Here is a 23,175-nt window from a genome sequence, read left to right on the forward strand (position 1 = left end):
CCAATAATACTTTTGACCGCAGATCAATTACTCACTATCTTTTCACACACGTTACATTCCCCTCTTTTATATACCAGCCTACCCTATCTAGTAAATACTAGAGCATTCGCCAAGATACGGGATAGTTCTAGAAACTATAGGGCGTGAGAATAGTCACGTCATCTCGATGACGCAACAATACATCTGTAGTTGTCGCATAGAGCATTCGCAACGAACCAATGTTACCTTCCAAGTACAACCAATAATCAGTTTCGGCAGTGGAAACTTTTGAGAAATATCATAATTTTTAAACCAGCGTTATTAAACGATAAAGTGAAGCAGTGCAGTTCTTAAACTAAACATTTTTACACTTTAAACTCTTACAAATATTCTATGAAATGCGTTAAAAATGAGTTAATTCCAAGAGGTGATGATGGAATTCAATAAGAACTGTAACTTCATTTTACTGATAATTCAAAGTATATGGAATTTTTCTGATGGTAAACTACTGCTGCTGGACTATCCTTGACCAATGTGACCAATTGTTTCAGAATAGCAAACCTATCTATCTATTCTCTCTTGGAACGCTTTACTTCACATTAATTTAATGCAAGTCAACAGCTAGACGATGAATAACATTAAGGTGAACGACGATTTTCTAAAGATATTTACTTATCTTTTTCTGTGTACTGTGTTGTTGTTGAATTCCAGTGATCATATCTGTTATAGCGGCTATTCTTATCAGTTTGTAATGATCATAGCTGAAGTAATAGGTGTTATTGTTGAATTCAAGTGATCATATCTGTTATAGTGGCTCTTCTTATCAACTTCTTGTGATCATATCTGAAGTAGTAGGTGTTGTTGTTGTATTCCAGTGATCATATATGTTATAATGGCTATTATTATCAACTTCTAATGATTATACCCGAAGTAGTAGGTGTTATTGTTGAATTCAAGTGATCATATCTGTTATAGTGGCTTTTCTTATCAACTTCTTGTGATCATATCTGAAGTAGTATGTGTTGTTGTTGAATTCCAGTGATCATATCTGTTATAGCGGCTATTCTTATCAGTTTGTAATGATCATATCTGAAGTAGTAGGTGTTATTGTTGAATTCAAGTGATCATATCTGTTATAGTGGCTCTTCTTATCAACTTCTTGTGATCATATCTGAAGTAGTAGGTGTTGTTGTTGAATTCCAGTGATCATATCTGTTATAGTGGCTCTTCTTATCAACTTCTAATGATTATACCCGAAGTAGTAGGTGTTATTGTTGAATTCAAGTGATCATATCTGTTATAGTGGCTCTTCTTATCACTTCTAATGATTATACCTGAAGTAATAGCCGTTGTTACTGGATTCCAATGGTTATATCTGTATTAGTTGCTATTTTTTTTTCTCCGAATTATAATTAACACATCTGTTGTCGAGCCTTTTTGTTTCAATGAATTATAATGACCGTAATTAAAGTAGTGTCCCTTATTTCTTAATTATAATATCAATTTCTAAGGCAGTGGCGGTGTTATTGGATTTTATTGGCTGCTGTATCTGGGTCTTGAGGGTCATATTTGAAGTAACTGTTTATTTATACTAATATTAATTTCTAAAACAGTGGCTGTTACTAAGTTCTAATGATAATATTTTATAGAGTGACTGCTGTGATAGATTTTAATGGTCGTATCTGAAGTAGTGGCCTACTGTTGTCAGGTTCTGCTGATTATATCTGAATTCAATATAAACGATAGACCTATGTAAGTTCGATATTCTCATTGTTTTTAACACAGAAGGGTAATTGAATATGAATTTTTAAAGCTAATTACAAGTATGAATATTCATGATACTTCGTTCCTATATAGATTAAACTTGTAGCATTTACATGATATGATTCATATCCATAAAACTATCGAAAATAACTTTGTAATACATAGTGAAATGTAGACAGATAAACGAACTTATATTCATCTAGATTAAAGTTCTATAGAGCACGTGTCTGTTAATTAACTACAGATTCAGGATCCATTAAGTGAAGTGAAACTGGCGCCATATTTTGAATATTTGAAAACTCGGAAAGTTTATGACGTCATACAGGAAACCAACTATACGGGCAAGGTGAATTGCACGCTCGCGTGTCAACCAGCATCATGTGAAACTATAGAAAAAGGTGTTGGTTATTATTAGCATTTATTCTTCATCTAATGTACTTTATCAATTGACGCTGCCGCATTGTATTCGAACCTGGATCACGAGTTTAGTCTGTTGTGCCCATTCTTTGAAGTATATGCTTCACGCAATAACGGCATTGGTGGAAAGGGGTCATTTTTAAATTTTACTTATGGATAATTAATAACTAATATTATTATACTAACAGTATTCATGTAGTTACTCCAGTGATTTTGCGAACTGTTTCCATCTAAGCGAAACCTGACATTCGTACTTCTATTAGAATGTGTTTACATTTGGTGATATACCTCAGCATTTAATTGTGGCCAAGTTAAAAATTGTCATAAATTTCAAAAAGGAAAGTGTAAAACCCTAAATAACAGTCATAAAAGTCAACTATCGTTGTCCAAGCTACGAGTTATATACGTTTTGTTTATGTAGCAATATTAACCAAACTAAATTTTTAAATCGTATTGTCTACAGGCTGTATTTTTAAACAAACTACAGTTTAAATCTTTACTGATACAAGTCGTTTTGTAAAACAAGCTAAATTGAATTTTCACAACTAAAAGTGGTGCACCAAAATTAAATTGAGGGGCTTTATGCTACTATATAATGGGGCTTTTGATTCGTATTCAGTACGTTTCGGTTCGTTTGCTGAACAATGTGTGCAACAAAGTTCAATTGGCAAACGAACTGAACTGGGTTCACAAAAAGAGGTGGTCTCGGTTCGTTTTCTAAAAGAACTGAGTTTATTTCTGATGTCAACACTGGGAGGTCTCGTGAATGTTCACAAAACACGGAGGTCAACCATGAACACAAACTCCGGTTCATTTCCAATTAATTCAGCACGTTTGTACACATGGCAAGTGTGAACAATTAGCACATTCGTCAAGGCAAACGAACTGAAATGAGGCCTTTTGAAACGAACCCAGTGTGAATACTGCCTAAGACTACTCTCTACAGCTATAGGACGTGCTTTGAAATATACTGTGAAATTTTAATCCAACGTTTTTGCCTTCATTGAGAATAAATACATTTTCAATGTTACTATATCATTTAATAAAATCGACATAACGTCTAAATCAGTCGCAGAATGGAGCATTTTTGCTAGTTGTTGAATTCCAAATCTTAATAATAAACACTCAGGTCTATAAGACTCAAACTTTAAGAAAAGAAACAATTATATCATGAATGTTATATAACTTAAACTAAACGCAAAATTTCGTAAAATGTTTCTGTAAGTGGAAATACAAAAATATTTTTATGCTGACTCGAAACTTTAATAAATATATTTGTCACAGCAAATTATTGCTTTGCAACTTGTAACTAACAAAAGAGCAGAGTATTTGCTCAAGATGCTTGTTTACTGAATATCCACAGCTGCCCAACTCTGCAATGCTAGTTCCAAGCCCATTTTAAAACTAAAATAGAAAAGTAGTTGAAATGACAAAACATTAAATGTCACTCGCGGGAACTGGGAGGATATTACTTCACTGTACAAAATGTGAAGTAGAAACTCGTTCTTTTAATTGAGAACATTAAGCTGTTGTTTTGAGTTCATCAATTGATTTGATTGAGACTTTAAGACTGTGTTTGTTTTTCTATTTAATTATTTCATTTCACGTAAATCTCATTAATGTTACCAAATTGGATAAAAATTGTGATAACACTTTTGAACTGCTTTTTTTTTTATAAACACTAAGAAAATTTTTTTAAGCATTTCAGAAATAAACAAAAACAGGTCATATTGGAAAAATAAAAAGGCAGGTATGTAAATAGTGTTTCTAATAATTAAACAAACTGAAACATTCGACTGTTAGCATAAAAAGTTTCTAAATATAATAATTAAAAAAACACTAGAAATAATTTCACTATTTCTATCAGAAAACCAACATGTATTCAGTTATTTAGTACACTGTGAAGCACGTGTGGGCTAAGCTAGTTTTTCGATTATTGTTGTTCTAGGGCTAGTTAATTGAATGAACTATAAGATTCATGATGTCACGGGAAATTAAACTTCTGTGATGGTCCCTAAGGTTCGAAGATTAGCGATTCCTTATTTTTAGACAGCTCAGCTTTTGAAGGTTCGTGACTGATGGAGACCCGATTTTCTCATAACCAGTGCGATGAAATTATATAGAGCCTTTCTTGTATTCTCACCAAATTAATCATTATCCAGTCAACGCCCGTTCCCTTTGGATTTAAATGGTAATTTAGCACATTCCTGGCGTCTTTAGTGGCCAAATTAAAGCGTTCGAAGGTGCTAACACGCTGCCGGAGACTTAGGGATATATTGAGGCATGTATATATATATATATATATATACACACACACACACACACATTCGAGATCGTGGTATGAGCTGTAATGACGAGATAGTGAAGATGCCTTAGTCTTTGTCCAAGGTTTGCATGCACGTATCTTGTTTGTTTCGTGCATCTCCCCCTTCAGCTATCTAGCGTGTCTCGCTCCACGAATTCCACTTCTTGTGAGTGGATCCATTATGAATGGATTGATGTTCAAAACCATAGACCACCTCAAATTAATTAACCACCTTGCAGGAAAGCACGCTCCATCTATGACACTACATAAGGCTTAACGTGAATGTTTTATGAGTCTTCACTTATAAGGGAACTTTGTATGAACCGATCCCCAAAACCCCTATATTTTTTGACCGATAACTAGTCCTTATAATAATCGTTTTTCTTTGTTTAAGTCCGCTCAAGTTTTACTGACATTATCGATGAGAGTAAGCACTGTTTTAAACATCGTTATTTTTTAATCTCATTTGCTAAATCACTTATGCAATACAAATTACTTCATAATCATATTATGAAATAAGTATAGTGTAATTTGAGTGAAGCATGACTTAAATAACTCTGTGTCTACTAAATAGATAAAGTATGTAGGAAAATAAGACGTCCGTGAAGAAAATTAATTGAGGGCTTGTAAAGTATAATGACGAAATAGAACGTCACGAAAAGGTTATGTCAGACTATACCGCATGACTAATAAAGGAACTTATTAATTATTTCACGTTAATAAAGTATGTTTAATTATGGACTGCAAAAATAGACAAACATTCCAAACATTTTACTTTATTATAAGTTATAGCTTTTACAATCAGGAAGGTTTGTTTTAAGAACAGGTACGACGTTTCGATCACTCTCAAGTGCACAAGTTTTAAAGGTAAAGAAAGTTTTAGTATTTAATTCAACAATTGTGGAGCTTCTTTTAAGCCATCGCTCAGAACAATACAGTTTAAGATAATTAGTGAAAGATACTTAAAGATATACATTATTTGGAGAAATGTCTGTATAAAGAATCATTAATAGTAAACTTTGTTGCTTGCAGTTTGTTTTGAATTGTTTGGAGGAATTTAAGACGTTTTTCGTGTTGAATTGTTGACACATCATCATGAATATAAATTGATTAAAAAGCCTACAGTCATTTGGTTTTAAAGAGTTCTCCTTCATCTGTTGAATACATCTGTTTATCCGATCTGTATTCAGACGTTTGACGTGCCAGTTTCTTAAGGCCAAACGTGACAGAGCTGGGCATGGGCTATTGGTTAGAGTCATGGTTTGTTTGTTTGGTTGTTTTTGAATTTCGCGTAAAGCTACACTAGAGCTATCTTCGCTAGCCGTCCCTAATTTAGCAGTGAAAGACTAGAGGGGAGGCAGCTACTTATCACCACCCACCGCAAACTCTTGGGCTACTCTTTTACCAACGAATATGGGTTTTACCGTCACATTATAACGCCCCCACCGCTGAAAGGGTGGGACGGGGATTCGAATCTGCGACCCTCAGATTGCGAGTAGAGCGCCCTAAAAACCTGGGCATATCGGGGCCGCATCGCTAGCAGAGAAATAACTAAGATACGATATCAGTTATAAAACTATAGTAAATGAATACTTTGATGAACTAGAGTAAATTATACTTTGATATTCTGTGCGCTTTTCTTTTCAAAGACGTATAGAAACTAGATCAATACGGTAAAAATCAGGTCGTGATTTGTTGAAACTAAATATTAGTCGCAAACAGAAGAAACACACAGACACACACATAAAAGTAATGATAATTGGTAAAGGATAAAAAATTCGTGATTTATAATTTTAAAATAGAATATTAAATGATGAGTAAGCAAACAAAATATGTTACTGGTAAGGTTTGTTTGTTTGTTTTTAATTATGCACAAAGCTACACAAGGGCTATCTGTGCACTGCCCACCACGAGTATCGAAACCCGGTTTCTAGCGTTGTAAGTCCGCAGACATACCGCTGTGCCACTGGGGGGCTACTGGTAAGGAAACGAGAATTTTTACATCCTGAATCCGATGAGAGACAATTTTGATTACATAGTAAACGATAAAGAACAGTTTATTCATTCTTAAATTCTATACAAGTTAAAATTAAACCTCTTTAAATCACTTCTTTATAAACGAAACTGTGCGTGCTCATGTTTACAAAGTTGTTAACAAATCATATAATATCAGAAAATATACAAGTTTACACAAAAATCAGGAATTAGGGAAGATTCCTGGGTGATAATTGTCTATATTGATCCGAAATTGACGTTTTATTTCCTGTTGTAAAGCGGTATTAACAAAGTGCTCGAGAGAAACACTCAGGTGATATATTACAGGAGAAGGCAGTAGAAACGAATATAATCATCACAAAAGTTGTTCGTAAATTATAGCCCCCTAAGTGGCACAGTGGTATGTCTGCGGACTTATCAACGCTAGAATCCGGGTTTCGATACCCGTGGTGGGCAGAGCACAGATAGTCCATTGTGTAGATTTGTGCTTAATTATAAACGAACAAACAATAGTAAATTCTGCACAAACTTTGGTCGATTTTGATTCATAAATATTCCCGAAAAATAAATTCTGAAATTTATAAGGGTATAGCTTTAATCAAAGAAATAACTCTACGAAATAAGAACTTGAGGTACGTCACTTTTCTAATATATTTTTAAATAACTTGACTAGTTCGGTACATGAGCTTTTTCGGTTTTGAACAAATCTCGAACTTTAATTTTCCTAAAACGGTTCAACTGAAGATAATTACGCAGCCGTCATCAGGCAATAGCTGATCTTTTCTTTTCAGCTGCCATTCAGGAGACTTTTAGACACAGCCAAGTTATCCAGAAAAACTGATTCCCTTAAACTTCTGAATTGACATGTTTCTATTAATCTTGCTTATTTCGAAATTGATCAATATATAGTCCATGATTTTTTTTTAAATTCGAATTAAATGTGAACATGAAAATGAAGAGTCCGTTGCTCACGTGTTTTGTTGCTACTGTAACATTCTTTGACGCATTTGCCATATTTTGTTGTAGTTTTAGTTTGACTTTTCAGTAATAAGTTCTAGTACCTTATGATATACTGTTCTCCTCGTATCCTTAGCAACAGGTCTTCTTATAACGGCTTTTCTGTAACAGGAGATTGTAAACTAACAGGCAATCAGAGAATGGCTGAACGAACAGTTTAGAGGATATTGAGCCCACATAATCCTCTCTATTCAGCTTCCAGCTAAGAAGCGATTCGTACAACTGACTTTACTCGAACTCAATTCAATGGTTTTGTGCTACAAATTAATTTGCTTGAAAACGAAAGGTTATTTTCGGATTCGATTTCACAATAATAAGAACCGTTCAAGCAAATTGATGTAATCTATCTATCTGCCTATTCTATTAAATTAATATAAATGCTGTTGAATTTTATTTTTGTTCACTTATTGCCAGTTTATTTCCAATTATAAACACCACCTTAACAAACTTATCATAAAATCGGAAAAGGTTTTTTTTTTTACGCAAAATGTTTTGCAGGGATATCGGAGTGTGAGCTTAAGTAATATGAAGGCAATGGTATTGAGGAATGTCGTTATTGAGAAGGGAAATATCAAATAGGCTTAACTGACTACAGAGGTAAAACACTATAGCAAAAACACTATTTTCCATGCTTTAGTTTAGCTATACTTTAATTTATCCAGTAAGATACTCCTATTGTTGTAAACGTGCAAGAAACGAACTAAACACGTGCGAATTAACGAAATTTCACTGAGAGTTTTATGCCTCATAAGATTTAGAAGTTTTATTTTTATGCACTCTTTTATGAGTTTCAATTTGTATTAATTACAAAACTTGATTTTTGAAGCTAAAACTGAAAGGCCTATACTTATAAATATAAGTTTGTGAGTCTATCTATCTTTCAGTTTGTCTGTGTCCTTTTTTCACTTTTCATACATTTATTCATATATGAGTATGTAGTATGTTTATTAATATGAATATCAAAATGTCTGCCTATCGAACCGTTGGCTGTTTATATGTCTACCGGCGTATCTTCAGCTATCTGGTTGTATATAATTCTCTATTCATCCATATCTTTGTTCGTCTGTTTAATCTTATTTATGTAAATGAATTATTGGAAAAAATTATGAAAACAGTTAATAAAATGAGTATAAATGCAACTACTATGGAACTACACCAGAATCCAATCATAGGTTGATAGTTTAAGCTGTGATTGATTGGTTTTCACCCAACCAATCCGACAGTGACACACTAGCAAAATGCCTATAAAAGTACAGGTAGTCAAATTATTTCTAGCAGTAGTATGGTGAATACACTTAGGACAGAAGTATCATGTGACAAATGTGCAGAAGCCAAATTGTTGGCAGAGAATGGCTACTCTATTGAAAAACTGAGGCGAAATTTTATGTTTCAGTAGGAGATGTATGGAAACTGAAGAGGCTACATGAAACTAGTAATAGCTATAGAAACGGTCGCGATAGAAAGCTCAAACTCTTAAAAAGGTTGGTTAAATATTTCGGGGAATACACAACAGTAGTCTGTACGTGTGCTAATACTGTATCGGTAATCTGTACGTGTGCCAATACTGTATCGGTAATCTGTACGTGTAACTATGAATCATATTTATCTATCTATCTTTTCTCGTATGACCATTAAGTGTCACGAAGAGGTTTAAAATTGACTCAAAATGACGAGATTTGTTTCCTAATTATTTTTTTTGATATCACATATCTAAAATTCTACAGATTATTTATATTATAAAGCAACGACGATCCTGACTATTGTGATTTTATGATAGTTTAATAAAAGAATTTAGATTTAACATTAGCTTTTCCATTACCTGTTTTAATCTCTGAAATATTTGTTGTCAAATTAAAGATAAATTGAAGCCACCTTATATCAGTCAGTTCAAATGAACTTTCTAAACTCAAAGCGCAGCGTTTTAAAATGAACCCCTGTTTGTATGAGGGTTAAATTTTAATCTTCCAAGTATGTGTGTTAAAAATCCATAATGAAAACCTCGTTATTGCCATGCATAACAATGTATAACCTCACCCAGTACAAACCATCATTATGACCATGTTTTATTCATTCAAAACAATAAGCTAACACACAAACATAAATAAACTCATTTATCAATTTTAATAAAAGACCACGATTAACATTAATTTCCTATTAGCTAATTAAAAACACATCTGAGTTCATTCGTTTGTTTCTGTACCTAACTGCCTTTTTTATGTTTTTCTATCACTTTTCGAAATTGTTTATGCATAATATTTTAAGGAATTTAAAATTAGACTAAAGAGATCTTGTATTTAAATATCAATACAGAGAAAGAGTTTGTGTACAAGAATATTCAACAAATTTTAGAGAAAGGAACGAAAAGGTGTATCTACAAAACTTTATGATTTAACTCTGAATACGCTTTATACTTCCAAAGATAAGTTGTTTTTTCATGTAGTATTAAATCTAATTTTCGGCTGTGGCCGGTTGTGGCCTTGAAGTTAACATTAAAAACTGTGAATTCGAAAGTCCACGGTTGCTGTAGAATCGCGCTCTGTGCTTTGGGGTGTTGGTGAGTTATAAGAGTGACGTTTCAACTATTTGATTCAAATTGTCCAAGAGTTGACAATTTGTGCTATTAGCTAGATGCTTTCCCTCTAGTCTGTCAATTCAAAAGTAGAAATAGCCAACGTAGGTTAGTTCGTTTTTTTTTGGCTTTGTGAAAGTATCCAAAAGAAACAAGTATTCGACTACAATTAAATTTTCTGAAAGGTTACCTATAGCAAAAAGTTGCATATAAATTTATGAAAGTCTGTCTCTTCTTATGTTCGAGGGAAAGAGGGCAGCACTATCTTAGGCCTTATAGGCGTGCAAACAATACGATAACGCGCGCCTATTAGCCTCGCTTGCACGCGTTGCCTCCAGTGCTGAAAGCTGCAATAATTAAATTAAGAATCCATTAGTAAGTCATAACGTAAAAAAAGGAGAACGTTGGTGTAGCGAACTACTGACTTAGTAAAATAGATTTAAAGGTAAAACATAACCCTGTGCATAAGCAAAATCAAATGGCAAGAAATATCAAGATTAAAAACAAACAAACACACATTTGCTTGAAGTTTATTTTGTTATATTTTCGTTTCGTTTTTGTACTCGCGCAAAATGAACTCAACGTGTACAAAGAAAAAATAATTAAATTAGCACCAGGCCAGAAATGACATTGAATTTTGCTCATTAAGGTTTTTGTCTGGAAACCGAGCACAGAGTGGAACAAATTAAATCACATATTCATTTAGGTTATTGAAAGAGCAAACTTTCTTCATTTTGCTAACACTGCAAACAATGACTTAGTGTACAAAAAGAAAATGTGAAATATTAGTTATAGCGTGCGTCTGAATTCTAATCTAGAACTATCTCAGCATTTAATTTCTCTAATGGGAAATCTTTTTGTGTCCAGTGTGTCCTTCACCATTGTCATGCTTTCAGTTTTGTGAACTTCATATAATCTAGCGTGTTCAGCGAAAGCGTCTTTTAATGTTTAGTAAATAGAAATCATGCTTATGTATATGTATAACCAACAGAAACCTCAGACTGGTAGATTGTACTAGAAACTATAGAGGCTCTCGTAATGAAGAATTCTCCAGAAACAGTGGTCATATGTTACAGTTTTTTTTAGTCAGCTGAGCTACAGAAAATATACTTTATGGTAAAGCTATTACCTGCCGCCATCTATGATTTTGAGCTACTGACCAGAGGGAAAGCAGTAACTCACAAGTATCCTACCACCCACCATCCACGCTAAGGAATTGACAGTCACTCTTATAATGTACCCACAGCTTAAAGTGCGGGATATATTTTGTAATAACACACGGATTCTAATCCAGCTCCAAAATCCAGTGCTCTACCACAGGAACCAATCCGCGCTCAGAAATTTACATAAAAGAAAATTAAAAAAATTATCTTGTCTTACAAAATAATATTTCACATTGTAAACCTCATATAGGCGATTTATGCAATTTCTGTCGTTCTCGTGGTACATTCCCATATACAAAAAAAAAGTCTTCTTTTACACACGTCACTTTCTTTTACAGGGTTTTCTCCTGATCTTGGTAGTTATGGTAACAATAATGAAGCCCTTATTGGAGTAAAGAAGAAAAAAAGAAACGAAGGCACAGGTATGTATATACTGCTGAATAAAGCGAAGGTATATATATATATTCACCTACAGAAGCATATATTTACTACTAAATAAAGAAGAAAGCACGATATGTATATGCTGTTGAAGAATGGAGATTATGGTTTTGATTTTTACGTATATTCTTTCCACATGAAATTAACTTAGGAATTAGGCATAACCCATGATTGTATCACCAAAAGGAAACTGAGTCACTGTTTAGGTGTTTCTTTAATCAGTACTCGATTAGAAAAGATGAAACATGTTTCTATTTGTACACTTACATATCCAAACAAATGGTATGGTTAACACATTTTAAACAGTAACCTTGAAAGAGGGACACATCAGGGACACTTTCAGCAACATTACTTCTTCTATAAACTGGTCGATTGAAAACTTCATCCTAGACCATAAAATATCTCAGTGTAAAGTAATAAATGTGAGTGAATTTTAACAGGGTGACATATACATTTTACACATTCAACATTGTATTCCATTGCCATACCCATCACATCAATTATAACCGAAGTGACATTGAGGTGCTTTAGTAGAAAGGTAATATACATAGAAAGAATCTGTTTTAGTGGAGAGGTAACGTACATAAAAAAAATATGTTTTAGTGGACAGTAATATACATAGAAAAAGAAAGGTGTTTTAATGGAAAGATAATATACATAGAAAAATAGGTATTTTTAATGGAAAGATAATATACATAAAAAATACGTTTTAGCGGGAAGGTAATATACATGGAAAGAATGTGTTTTAATGGAAAGGTAATATACATGAAAGAAAGGTGTTTTAATGGAAAGATAATATACAATGAAAAATGTGTGTTTTTGTGGAAAAGTAATATACATAAAAATATGTTTTAGCGGGAACGTCATATACGTATAAAGAACATGTTTTAGTGGAAAGGTAATATCGATGAAAATAATGTGTTTTAATGGAAAGGTAATATACATAAAAGAAAGTTCTTTTAGTAGAAAGGAAAGTAAATATAGAAAAAAACGTATGTTTCAAAGTTTTCTGTCTGTCTGTATCAGGACCTTTCTTTCACTTTGTGTACGTTGTTTCTCGTCCCTGTTTTAAATATTTTTGCATGATGTTAATTATTGCCCCCCCCCAGTGGCACAGCGGTATGTCTGCAGACTTACAACGCTAGAAACCGAGTTTCGATACCCATGGTGGGCAGAGCACTGATAGCCCATTGTGTAGCTTTGTGCTTAACTTCAAACAAAGAAACAAACAAATGTTAATTATTAATGTCCAAGCATTTCCATCTTATATTAAATAGTCTATGTGAGAACGTTCTATAGGTTTAAGCCTTGCTCTAAGTTAATAGTCTATTAATTTCTCTGTATGAGGATGTTTTCCCTATTTTGTGGCTGTTTTAACTTTCGTTTTATGTTATTTGCCTGTTTCAGAAAGATTTCACCCCTATGTATTTCATGTAATTTTAATATTGTGTTAAATAATAATGTTATTTTTATTCTTCGTGAAAAGCTACACAGTTGACTGTCTGCACTCTGTTCACCACGGGGAATCGAACCCTGGAGATTAGCGTTGTAAGTCAGTAAACTTACAAATCTTCAGTTACTGTAGCTTTTAGTCATAGTCTCCAGTACATGAATCTATCTAAATTTCTAGCTTGTTTCATTTAAGGCTCTGTTAATGTTATCTGTGTCCTATTAATTTGATCTATTTCTTAATCACCCATTGAATACATTCATCAAACGACTGACATTTTAAAACCAAATTTGTTGTGCAGATATTTCGTTCCACTGAAGTGATAAAAACAGCAAGAATACTGAATGTTTTGTATTTCTTGATTCTCAACTTTATCTGAAGAGAAATCGAAGATGAGGTAGCAGGTCCAAAGGAACAACTTCTATCGTTGGAACATTGAAGTTATGTGTATGATATCTCGAAGTTCATACTAAGTATTCGCGATTGGTTTCGGAGACCATAACTGTCCAAGAAGCTTTGCTATACGAGTTTTTTTTCTACTTTTTTATAGAGAATATCGAATGTTCCATTCTTAGAGTGCTGTATTTTTTTGGCTCTATGCTATTTGAAAGCCTGGCTACACGAATATACTTCATTGGAAAAGGCTGTTGTTTCTTGTTGTTTGTTGAATTTCACTTTAAGTTACTCATTATCCGTCCTTAATTTTAAAGTGACAGACTAGAAGGATAGCAGCTAGTCAACATTACCCACTGCCAACTGGTGGGATGCTATAGAAGGAAGGCAGCTAGTCAACACTACCCACAGCCAACTCGTGGGATGTTATAATCGAATAGTGGGATTTGACAGTCACTCTTATAATGCTCCTTCCTAGAGTGCGGAGCGCGATATCTTTTGTGGATGACGGGGCGCAAACCACGAAACGTCGGATCCAAAGTCTGGACCGCCAACAGCTGTTCCGCCATTGGCCTATGAGAAATCGCTGTGACGTCGACATGGTACCAAAGTTTGCATCTACATCATTATGTACGATTACCATCTATCCAATACATCTATAACAATAATTACTTGCACTTTATGAGAAGAAACGATAGGTTTTGACGTAACGCATCCATGAGATTAGTACATTTTAAATTAGTTCATAATAATTTGCAATTTACTTCAAGGAATGATATGTTCCTATGTGACATTATCGCTTGGTTTTTACTGTAAGCCCATAGATATATCTACATTAAAATAAAGTGAAAAGACAGACACAGATCCTTAGTCAAGCCCCCCAGTAGCATAGCGGTATGTCTGCAGATTTACAACGCTAGATACCCGTGGTGGGCAGAGCACAGATAGCCCATTGTGTAGCTTTGTGCATAATTACAAATAAATAAACCTTAGTCAAACGGATGTTACCACGGTTAAAATGAATTAAAAGCAATGTTACCGTTCTGAGACAGTTAATCTGGCTTACTGAAATCACATTTAGAAATAATATGTATTGATACTGAATAAAGGTAAAAATATGAGAGTATTTAAAACAAATTAATGGTAATTTGGAGTTTCAAATCCTGTTTTAATATCATGTAAAGAAAAACTATAAACTATATATTATATATATATATATATTGTTTAATTTAGATAAACGTTATTGATAATGTTAAAAAATCTAGAAGCTATGAATAAAGATAATAAAAAAACATCTTTTTGTGACGTGGAGGCATATTGGTGTATTAAATTTGTGATGTATTGACAGAAGAAATATAAAATTGTTTGTAGCTAACACAAAGCTACACAATTCTGTGTCCACCACGGGAATCGAAACCCGGTTTCGAGCGTTATAAGCCTTAAGACTTACCGCTGAGCCACTGGGGGTAGAAATATGAAAAATTATCGATTAAAACATAATATCTTAACGTTTCGAAAGTTAGAATTGATTTAATAAAAGTTTAATGTTTTTGCATGAATATTTAGCTACACCACTGAGTATATTAACCACAATTCGTTCATTGGCAATTGTGTAAAATCATGATTTATAAGTTATAATATAAAGCATTGCCCCTTGCCGTGCTGAACGTTTCCACGCGACGTCCGCGTGCTAGCCTTGAGGACAAAACATTGAATTCATTATCGATTACTGGTGGACAGACAAATTTTCCATTATCGAACACATCGAGCAAGTTGAATCAGAACTCGACAAATATTTGCCGAGTTTCACTTCGTTCTCCTTCGTGACAAAAATTACCCCTCTTACAAAGACCCACCTGAATGACGTCATGCTCACGAGACTCGAGAACGAAGGCAGGCTTTATTGGTGTGAACAATAATGAACTCTAACAATCGAACTACCATTGTAAATTTTGTAGTATGTGAGACAGGATTATTCTACATTTAGCCAAGTACTTGTTCAAGTTATTAATCCTGTACTTTTTATGATGTGTTCAAAAAATGCCCGTTCTAAGAATTCTTCATATGAACGATAATTCTAAAATAAATTTATGAAAATTCAATCTACCTACAGCAAACAGTGATACGATGAGTTTCACGTTCGAATCTTAATTGATGAGATGTTGAAGCTGCTATTATCATACGTACCTAAGGCAGTTATTCAGCTATATTACATTATCAGCTTTGTTTAGGCAATAACGCACGGGCGTAGTCTTTCTTCTCTGCTCGCTGACGGTTTTTCCAATTACCTTGAAAGCTCTTAGCATATGAGTTTATTTCTCGAAAAATGAACTGCTTAAACATTTTTTTTTGTATGTAAAATCTCATTAGAAGGTAACGAGGATAAATCCAAGGCCAGATATAAATCATTAGCTTGTATGGTGTTCATTCATTTATTTATTTTTATTGTATATATATATTAATGGTGTCGCCTCTTTGCAAGTAACAAAAATAACTACTCCAAGAAAAAAATAACGTGATTATTATTTTCAGATAAGGTAATTTGTAACACATACACGTGTTTTTGTATGTGTATGTGTGTGTGTATACCCATATATATAGACACTTACATATGTATGATAGTTATTAATTGTTCCTGAGTGACTGACTTGAAGAGGTAAAATCTGTAAAAGAAACTAATTATATTGATAGACGCAAGTCACTTGATACGAGAATAACTCCATATGTATATACAGTCTGCTGAGAGCTTTAGAGACAAAACCGTTCTATATATCAATACGTACGTACGTATGTATGCATTATTAGAGCTGAAAGAAAAGAAAGTTCTACATTTGAAACTTCTCAGTTAGTTGATTTTACTGTTGTGCCGATTTTTACCATGTGTAGAACGATGGTTACCAGAGGTCTTTGTAAGGAAGTAAGGGGTTGAATGTTATTATTTGTTCTGAATCTATTATAAATAGGTCCTTTTCCAGGTAATTTTATGAGTGATAAATGCACTTTTATCACGGAAATGTTGGCATGTTTCCACACTGCGATTTTGTAGTATCTTCAACCCCCTTATATAATGTAATATTTTCCTCTGCAGGACTATCTTTACAAGCTACCAGTTGGAGGAGTTAGAAAAGGCTTTCAAAGAGGCTCATTACCCGGATGTTTACGCTAGAGAAATGTTATCTTTGAAAACTGACCTACCAGAGGATCGAATACAGGTAAAGTCGTAAATTAACTATGTATTTCACGAACTACAACAGAGAGTGTTGAACAAAAGTTTTATATGTGGGGACTACGAGTTTAACACACTAGAGTCGGGGAGTGGGATTTGGGGATAAGTGTTTACTTCCAGTGATACATAACTTTGATGTAACATGGGTGGATCGTCAATTAACTTAATAGATTTTGTAAACTGCAACAAGGGACGCTACATATCATAGAGAAACAGGGACCGTTGATTTATCACGCTATTTTGCAGATGATTTTAGTGATACACAATTTAGGTCTATCATACAGGGTGTAGCATTGCAATTTATTGTTTTTGAAAGTTAAACACGAACGGTAATAACATAATTAAGAGAATGAAATTGTAAATTTTATAAACCACCCCTGAATCGAACAGTTTTGTTTGCAAGTATATATATATATTCAGCAGCTCACATGTATGTAAAAAAAAGAATGAAACCGGGAAACAAAACACGATAACTCTCAGGTAGTTTATCAGATGGTAAACGGCTATACACAAAAGGGGGAAGCACACTGAAGGACGCGTTATAGTTAACCTGGCTCGTGCACAGTTATGAAATGTATATGTTTTTACTAGCCGGGTCCACAATCAGTTGCAAGTATTATTGCAGGAAGTAAACGAGTTTTTGTTTTTTAAAATTTTGTACAAAGCCCATAAAATTGCTGATTAAATTTAATTTATGATTGATGTACAGCGTTTTTTTTTGTGTGTTTTCTTTTTTGCATTACCACAGTATGAGTTTACAGGTAATTTCACCCTCACTTTTTTTTATAATTGAGACTACAAACCTGAGGATCTAAACCTCATTATTAGAGGAATAACCTTTAGCCACATAGTTACGTATGGAAGGTGCGTGCTCTGGACCAACGTATTCTCTTGATGGAGAGATAACAATAACCATTTGATGTGTTGATATAACTGATATAAAATTACAATTAATTAATATCGAGGAGAATAACAAAATGAAAGGCTAAAATTGATCAGGCTACAGAACATTATTTGTAGATAAGTGACTGTTCAGATGTTATTAATAAAAGATGGAAAATATTATATATATATATAATCATATTATGGATTCCAGTTACCGAATACGATTGTATGTAATATGTATATATTTTTAAATATTTCATTTTATTATCAGTATTATGTTACATATGATCAAAAATCTAAGCTGTGCCCTTTGCACAAAGCTAGCCTTAGATGGCCTTACTGCTGTACCAATGCCTATTTCATACCCTTTACGGCTCTAGACAGGACTTGAGGAGGCTCAGAAGGCTACTTGAATAAACATTCTCGTCTAAATGGACTCCCCAAGCGAACGGATACTCATTTATAAACCCTAGAAAGATGAATGACTAAGTGGACCAGGAACACCCCTAACGGGAATCGAACCATCAACCAAGGCGGCCATGTTATATATTCTAGATGAGATTAAATCCTGAGACAATTTAGTAATATGTTTTCCTGCACGAATAACAGTTGTTGTGGTGTAAACACCTATAAAGGCGAACAATTTTATCCATCTATTTGACTACAGAGTAAGATAGACATATTTAAAAGAAGGATGTTAAATCAGTCATAAGCCCTCTTTTTACAGAGGAAGGGTTTGGGTTTGAATGGATCAGTAAAAGTTTTTCAATTTTGTTCTTATTACTGCTGAAATGGTTCCGTGCTGAAAGTGCTACCTACCCCAGAGTACTTGAGTTTCTCCAGATCTTTCTGTGGAAGGTAAGGCAAGATTGAAACAAAAGTAATCATGAAATTGTTGTATGAATATGTGTTTTACAGACTGTATTCTGACTTTATTTTCTGATAAGAACTCGCTTACTGAAAGTAATTGAGCTTGTTATGATTAAACACAATTATTTCGTTCTTATTTTTACAATATTTTATTCTGGGAATTTTTCTCTAATTTTTTTAACATGAATTGTTCAATTCAGAAATAACATATGGCTTTACTTTTCCTAATGAAATGTATGATACCTCTACTAAGCCATTCTGTTGTCTATCTGTATGTTTATTGAGCTCTTTTCTATTCTTTCTCTCAGTGTTTCTGTTATGTTTCTTCATGTATATATATTCAATTATAAATAAAGGGAAGACGTGAAGGACAGGTTTCAGTTCTATGTGTAACTTTCTGGAATAGGTCAATCACGCTGACGAGGTGACCCGTTGGCTAAACCAGATTTATTTAGATTTGAACTGGGAAATGCAATGATTAACATATATTAAACGTAAAAGCTAATACGTTAAATAAAGATCCTGTTCTACAGACATGCAGACACGTATACATAGAATCAGTGATGCTGGTGTTAGGGTCAGGCTTCTTTGTCGTTAAGAGGTGTCCATGCATAAGAAAGATGCCCTTGCTCGTGCTCGGTGAGCCGATTCTGTCAACATATATATATTGATTCTAGGGTGGATCTGAGCAGACTACGGCGGCTGGAATGATATAATTTGATTTAAAATGATGAATTCTCATTGCCCGAGGCTACCTCACTCCAAGTGGTTGTTCAGTAATGACAGCTAGCGACGGCTATAGCGATTAGCCGTGTTTAAGCGGTTTCAGTACGTCACATTAGAGAGACGGGAGCGATTTCAAACAAAGTGCACTTCTCCGCTACTTTTCAGTAATGAAGTCAGTGGAGAAATCCGCTGAGATGTAGCAAAAGTAAAATGTCATTTCGTTATGAATGAAAAACCATCTCTATCTATTACACACGTATGTGAATTACGTATTGATTGTGTGTGTGTGTGTGTGTGTGTGAAAGAAAAACCAACACAATATATATGGCGAAGGAAATTCAAAATCTCTTTAAATTGTCCCTAGTAGCACACTGCTATCAGTTTGATTGCCTATTAAATTAGAATCGAAAAAAAAAGAAATTGTTCTAGAAGGAAATCTTAGCTGTTAACCAAACTTCCCCACCTGAAAGACAGATACAGACAAGAGTGTTACTGGTGGTTGTGTGGATCCACTCGATGTTAGTTATAAATATCTGTGTGGTAGGATTCAAGCTATATCTTTAAGCTTTACACGGAGGATCTGTGTAGTTGGAGGTCAATAATTTAATTTCAAGACAGAACTAAACTTTACGCATGCACTAAGTAATACTATCAAGCACTAATTAACACTGACAAAGATTAAATAAGAAAGAACAGTATGCAATAACAGAAAGGCTGAGGACGGCTTGCTTGTTAGCGTGCCTAACTGTTGACCTGAAGGTTAGTGGCTTGCGTCCCGTTATAGCCCCCCCCCCTCAAATATAATCTCGCAATCTTTACTTTGGGTCTGATAATAGTAGTGCAAGAGTTGGCGGAGGGTGGTTTTGATTATTACAGTTTTGGACAGAAGGCTTGCGTACTGTTCTATGCTGATGTTATTGTCTACATGCATGAAGTAGTTATTAAATAAATGTCCGAGTAGTAACAGGTAAGTTTGCGTATGATCGGACAAACATGTACGAGTTGTTATTCTGATCTGTATAAGTTGTTTTGAGCATTTGTTCGTCCAAACACTCATACACACCTGTTTTGTATATAAGGGTGTGATTTTCAAATATTTTTTTCGAAACACATCAATGCTTTGTACAGACATATTTTCTGTGCTTGGTGTAGAGGCGTGCTTCGTCGCGTGTCAGAAGTTATAGGACGTCAAATTGTTCGACTGTCCAGAAATGGTATGAAGCAAACGAACATTGCCAGAATAGTAGGATATCTCCAGTGTACTGAATCCATAATCCTGAAACGTTATTGGACTACAAGAAACGTAGTTCCAGGAAAGCCTACTAGTAGACGCCGAAAAACTACTGCCCGAGATGACGATGTTTTGATCAGGTTAACACATCAAGGACGAAATAAGTCTTGCAACACCATACGACAGTAATGGCATGAAAACATTCATTCCAGGGTATCCAGAACAACAGTGAACAGGACACTAGCCAAACAATGTTATTTTGCAAGAAGGGCTATCTGCAAACCGATATTAAACAGAATTCACCACCGTCACCGTGTTACTTGGGCAAGACAGCAAGCCAACTTACAGTTAGGACACTGGCGACATGTCATCTTTTCAGATGAGTCATGTTTCGGACTTATTAAAGCTGATGGTAGCATTCGTTTCGTCGATTGACTAGAGAACAGATGAGGAAGATTGTCTTTCCCACAGAGAACACACAGGAGGTGGTGCAGTACATCTTTGGGCAGCTATTCATCATGATGGAAAAAGTGCTCTTCATATATTTCAGGGAAACGTTAATGGCACCCCATACAGGCATCACATGGAGAAGATGTGTCTGCCATATGCTAGGGCAAGGTTTGGCAATAACTTTGTGTTCCAGGATGACAATGCCACTGCCAACAGTGTGCATATTGTACAGGATTACCTCGATCAGAAGAATGTTACAAGATTGCCATGGCCAGCAAAGTCTCCAAATTGTAATCCCATTGAGAATTGTTGGCTCAGTTCTTGAGCCAAAAAATTGCTAAGCACGACCCTAAACCAACTACTGTAGCTGAGTTGTAGCGTCTTGTAGTGAAACGTTGGGATGAAATCTCGGTAGATTACATCAATAACCTCATCGACAGCATACCACGTCGCTTTGCGTGGGTTATTAGAGTACGAGGAGGATCAGCCAAGTACTAAATATGTAATATGAACTGATATAAGGTTACAGACGCTATTTATAATAATTTGATTTTATATTTTGTCATTATATATCTTTTGGTAAGGTTTTGTTGTGATAAGTGAAATCCTAAGTTACACACTTTTCTATAGATGTCTGATAAAATTGTTTGCTTTTTCAATAAATCGTTCATGATGTCCATAGAACATGTATCATTATACAACTTACATATGTAGATGTTTACTATAACATGCATTTGTCAGTTTGGTAGTGCTAAGTGTATTTGTATTCCATCTTCATAATAATAATCTTATTTGTTGCAAAATATGCAAATATTTAGACCAAGACTGTATCCTTCCCCCAGTCTATAAGTTACGAAATTAGGAAAGGCAGATATCCCTTGAGTAGCTTTGCTTCAAATTCAACAAACTAACTAACACACATAAAAGAAAATCTAATCCGTTTCTTTCCTGGTGCTCCCCAGGGGCATAATGGTATGTCTGCGGACTTATCAACGATAGGAAGGGGGTTTCGATACCCGTGGTGGGTTACAGTACAGATAGCCCTTTATGTAGCTTTCTGATTAACTACAAAAAACCTTGCCTGGTATCTATTTTATAAGATAAATTTGAGTGATAAGTATATTAAAGCTCACTTTAATAAGACAAACGAATGCTATATATATCTAAAAGAATCACTTTTTGCACAAACTTTTATTCTCGATTCACCAAATAATTTTTGCAATCAATTTATTGCTGTATTTATAAGTAACTAAGATTATAAAACAGTTTATATTTTAATTTACAAATAATTAACTTAAGAAAAATGCTTTGCCCCGTCTCACAATGATTTACATTTATATAACAAATTGCTAGACGTTCAAATTCTTAGCTTAAAACTTAACTTTTTCAAAAATCAGCTATAAGAACAACAGCAACAAAGATTGTTTCACTCTATCAACTGAATACAGCACGAACCTACGTATCAAACTTCATGTCATGTTTCTACTTTAGCCTAGCCAACCTACTTGTTGTCTGATGATACGACAGAAACCCGAGATCTGAATTTAATCTATTCCGTTTCAGTCAGGTGTAATAGTTTTATCGATTCGGCTTGTGAGATTTTCTAAAGCATCCCTTTCATCTTACAAAGTGAGGCTCTATTCCTTGTCATGATTGGGTTTATTATACTATAACAAGTATCGCTGGAATGCATCTGTTAATTTGCTAGCCTCTCTTGTATGCACGTTTGATTCCCATTATTACTCTAGATACCAATCCGACGTTCCTTTTTTCTCAGTATTATTCCTTTTCGTCTCTACTCTTTTTGTTACTTAATTATTGCAAAACTAGCGTGCTTAATGCAAAGTAGAGGTGGTGTCTCAAGTTACCACTGTACCGTTTTAATTAAACCGCTGTGACAGTAATTCAGCCCGACTGAAGTTTGACTGCTTTCACTAAAGGGTGAACTGGGGCATGTTCACACGAGAGTCCACGTGCTCGCTCGACAGATACTTTACCCTTATTATTTTGATGGTTGAGTTCGTAACAACTAAGAAACAGAAAACTGTTTATGCGCAGTGTTATACTTTAAAAACCTTAATGGGCTCAGACTGGTATGAAATTGTTATTTGATTCTTGTAGTACCCACAGGGCTCTTCTTTGGTCGATAATGATGAGTGATTGGTAGTTCACATTGCAAAACTGAACAAGCTTCTTCTTAACAGTTAGAGCAACAACCGAGATAAAATAAGGCTTCTGGAAAACGATGTTAAAGAGTAAAGTTTAGAGATATGTATGAAACATAAATAAGTTATGTG

The 23,175-nt window shown here is 34.3% G+C and overlaps 1 protein-coding gene across 1 annotated transcript in view; it reads left to right on the top strand.

Moving 5' to 3' along the window:
- The window catches only part of LOC106465088 (visual system homeobox 2-like), a 63,525-nt gene that overhangs the window by 26,127 nt on the left and 14,223 nt on the right, over nt 1-23,175 (top strand). Inside the window, exons 4-5 of the mRNA XM_022393562.1 lie at nt 11,590-11,631; nt 16,579-16,702. Of these exons, the coding sequence (XP_022249270.1) occupies nt 11,590-11,631; nt 16,579-16,702 (166 nt within the window). The remainder of the gene's footprint in view (nt 1-11,589; nt 11,632-16,578; nt 16,703-23,175) is intronic.

Source organism: Limulus polyphemus, unplaced genomic scaffold (genome assembly GCF_000517525.1).
Source record: "Limulus polyphemus unplaced genomic scaffold, Limulus_polyphemus-2.1.2 Scaffold66, whole genome shotgun sequence".
In the NCBI taxonomy this organism is placed as follows: Eukaryota; Metazoa; Arthropoda; class Merostomata; order Xiphosura; family Limulidae; genus Limulus; species Limulus polyphemus.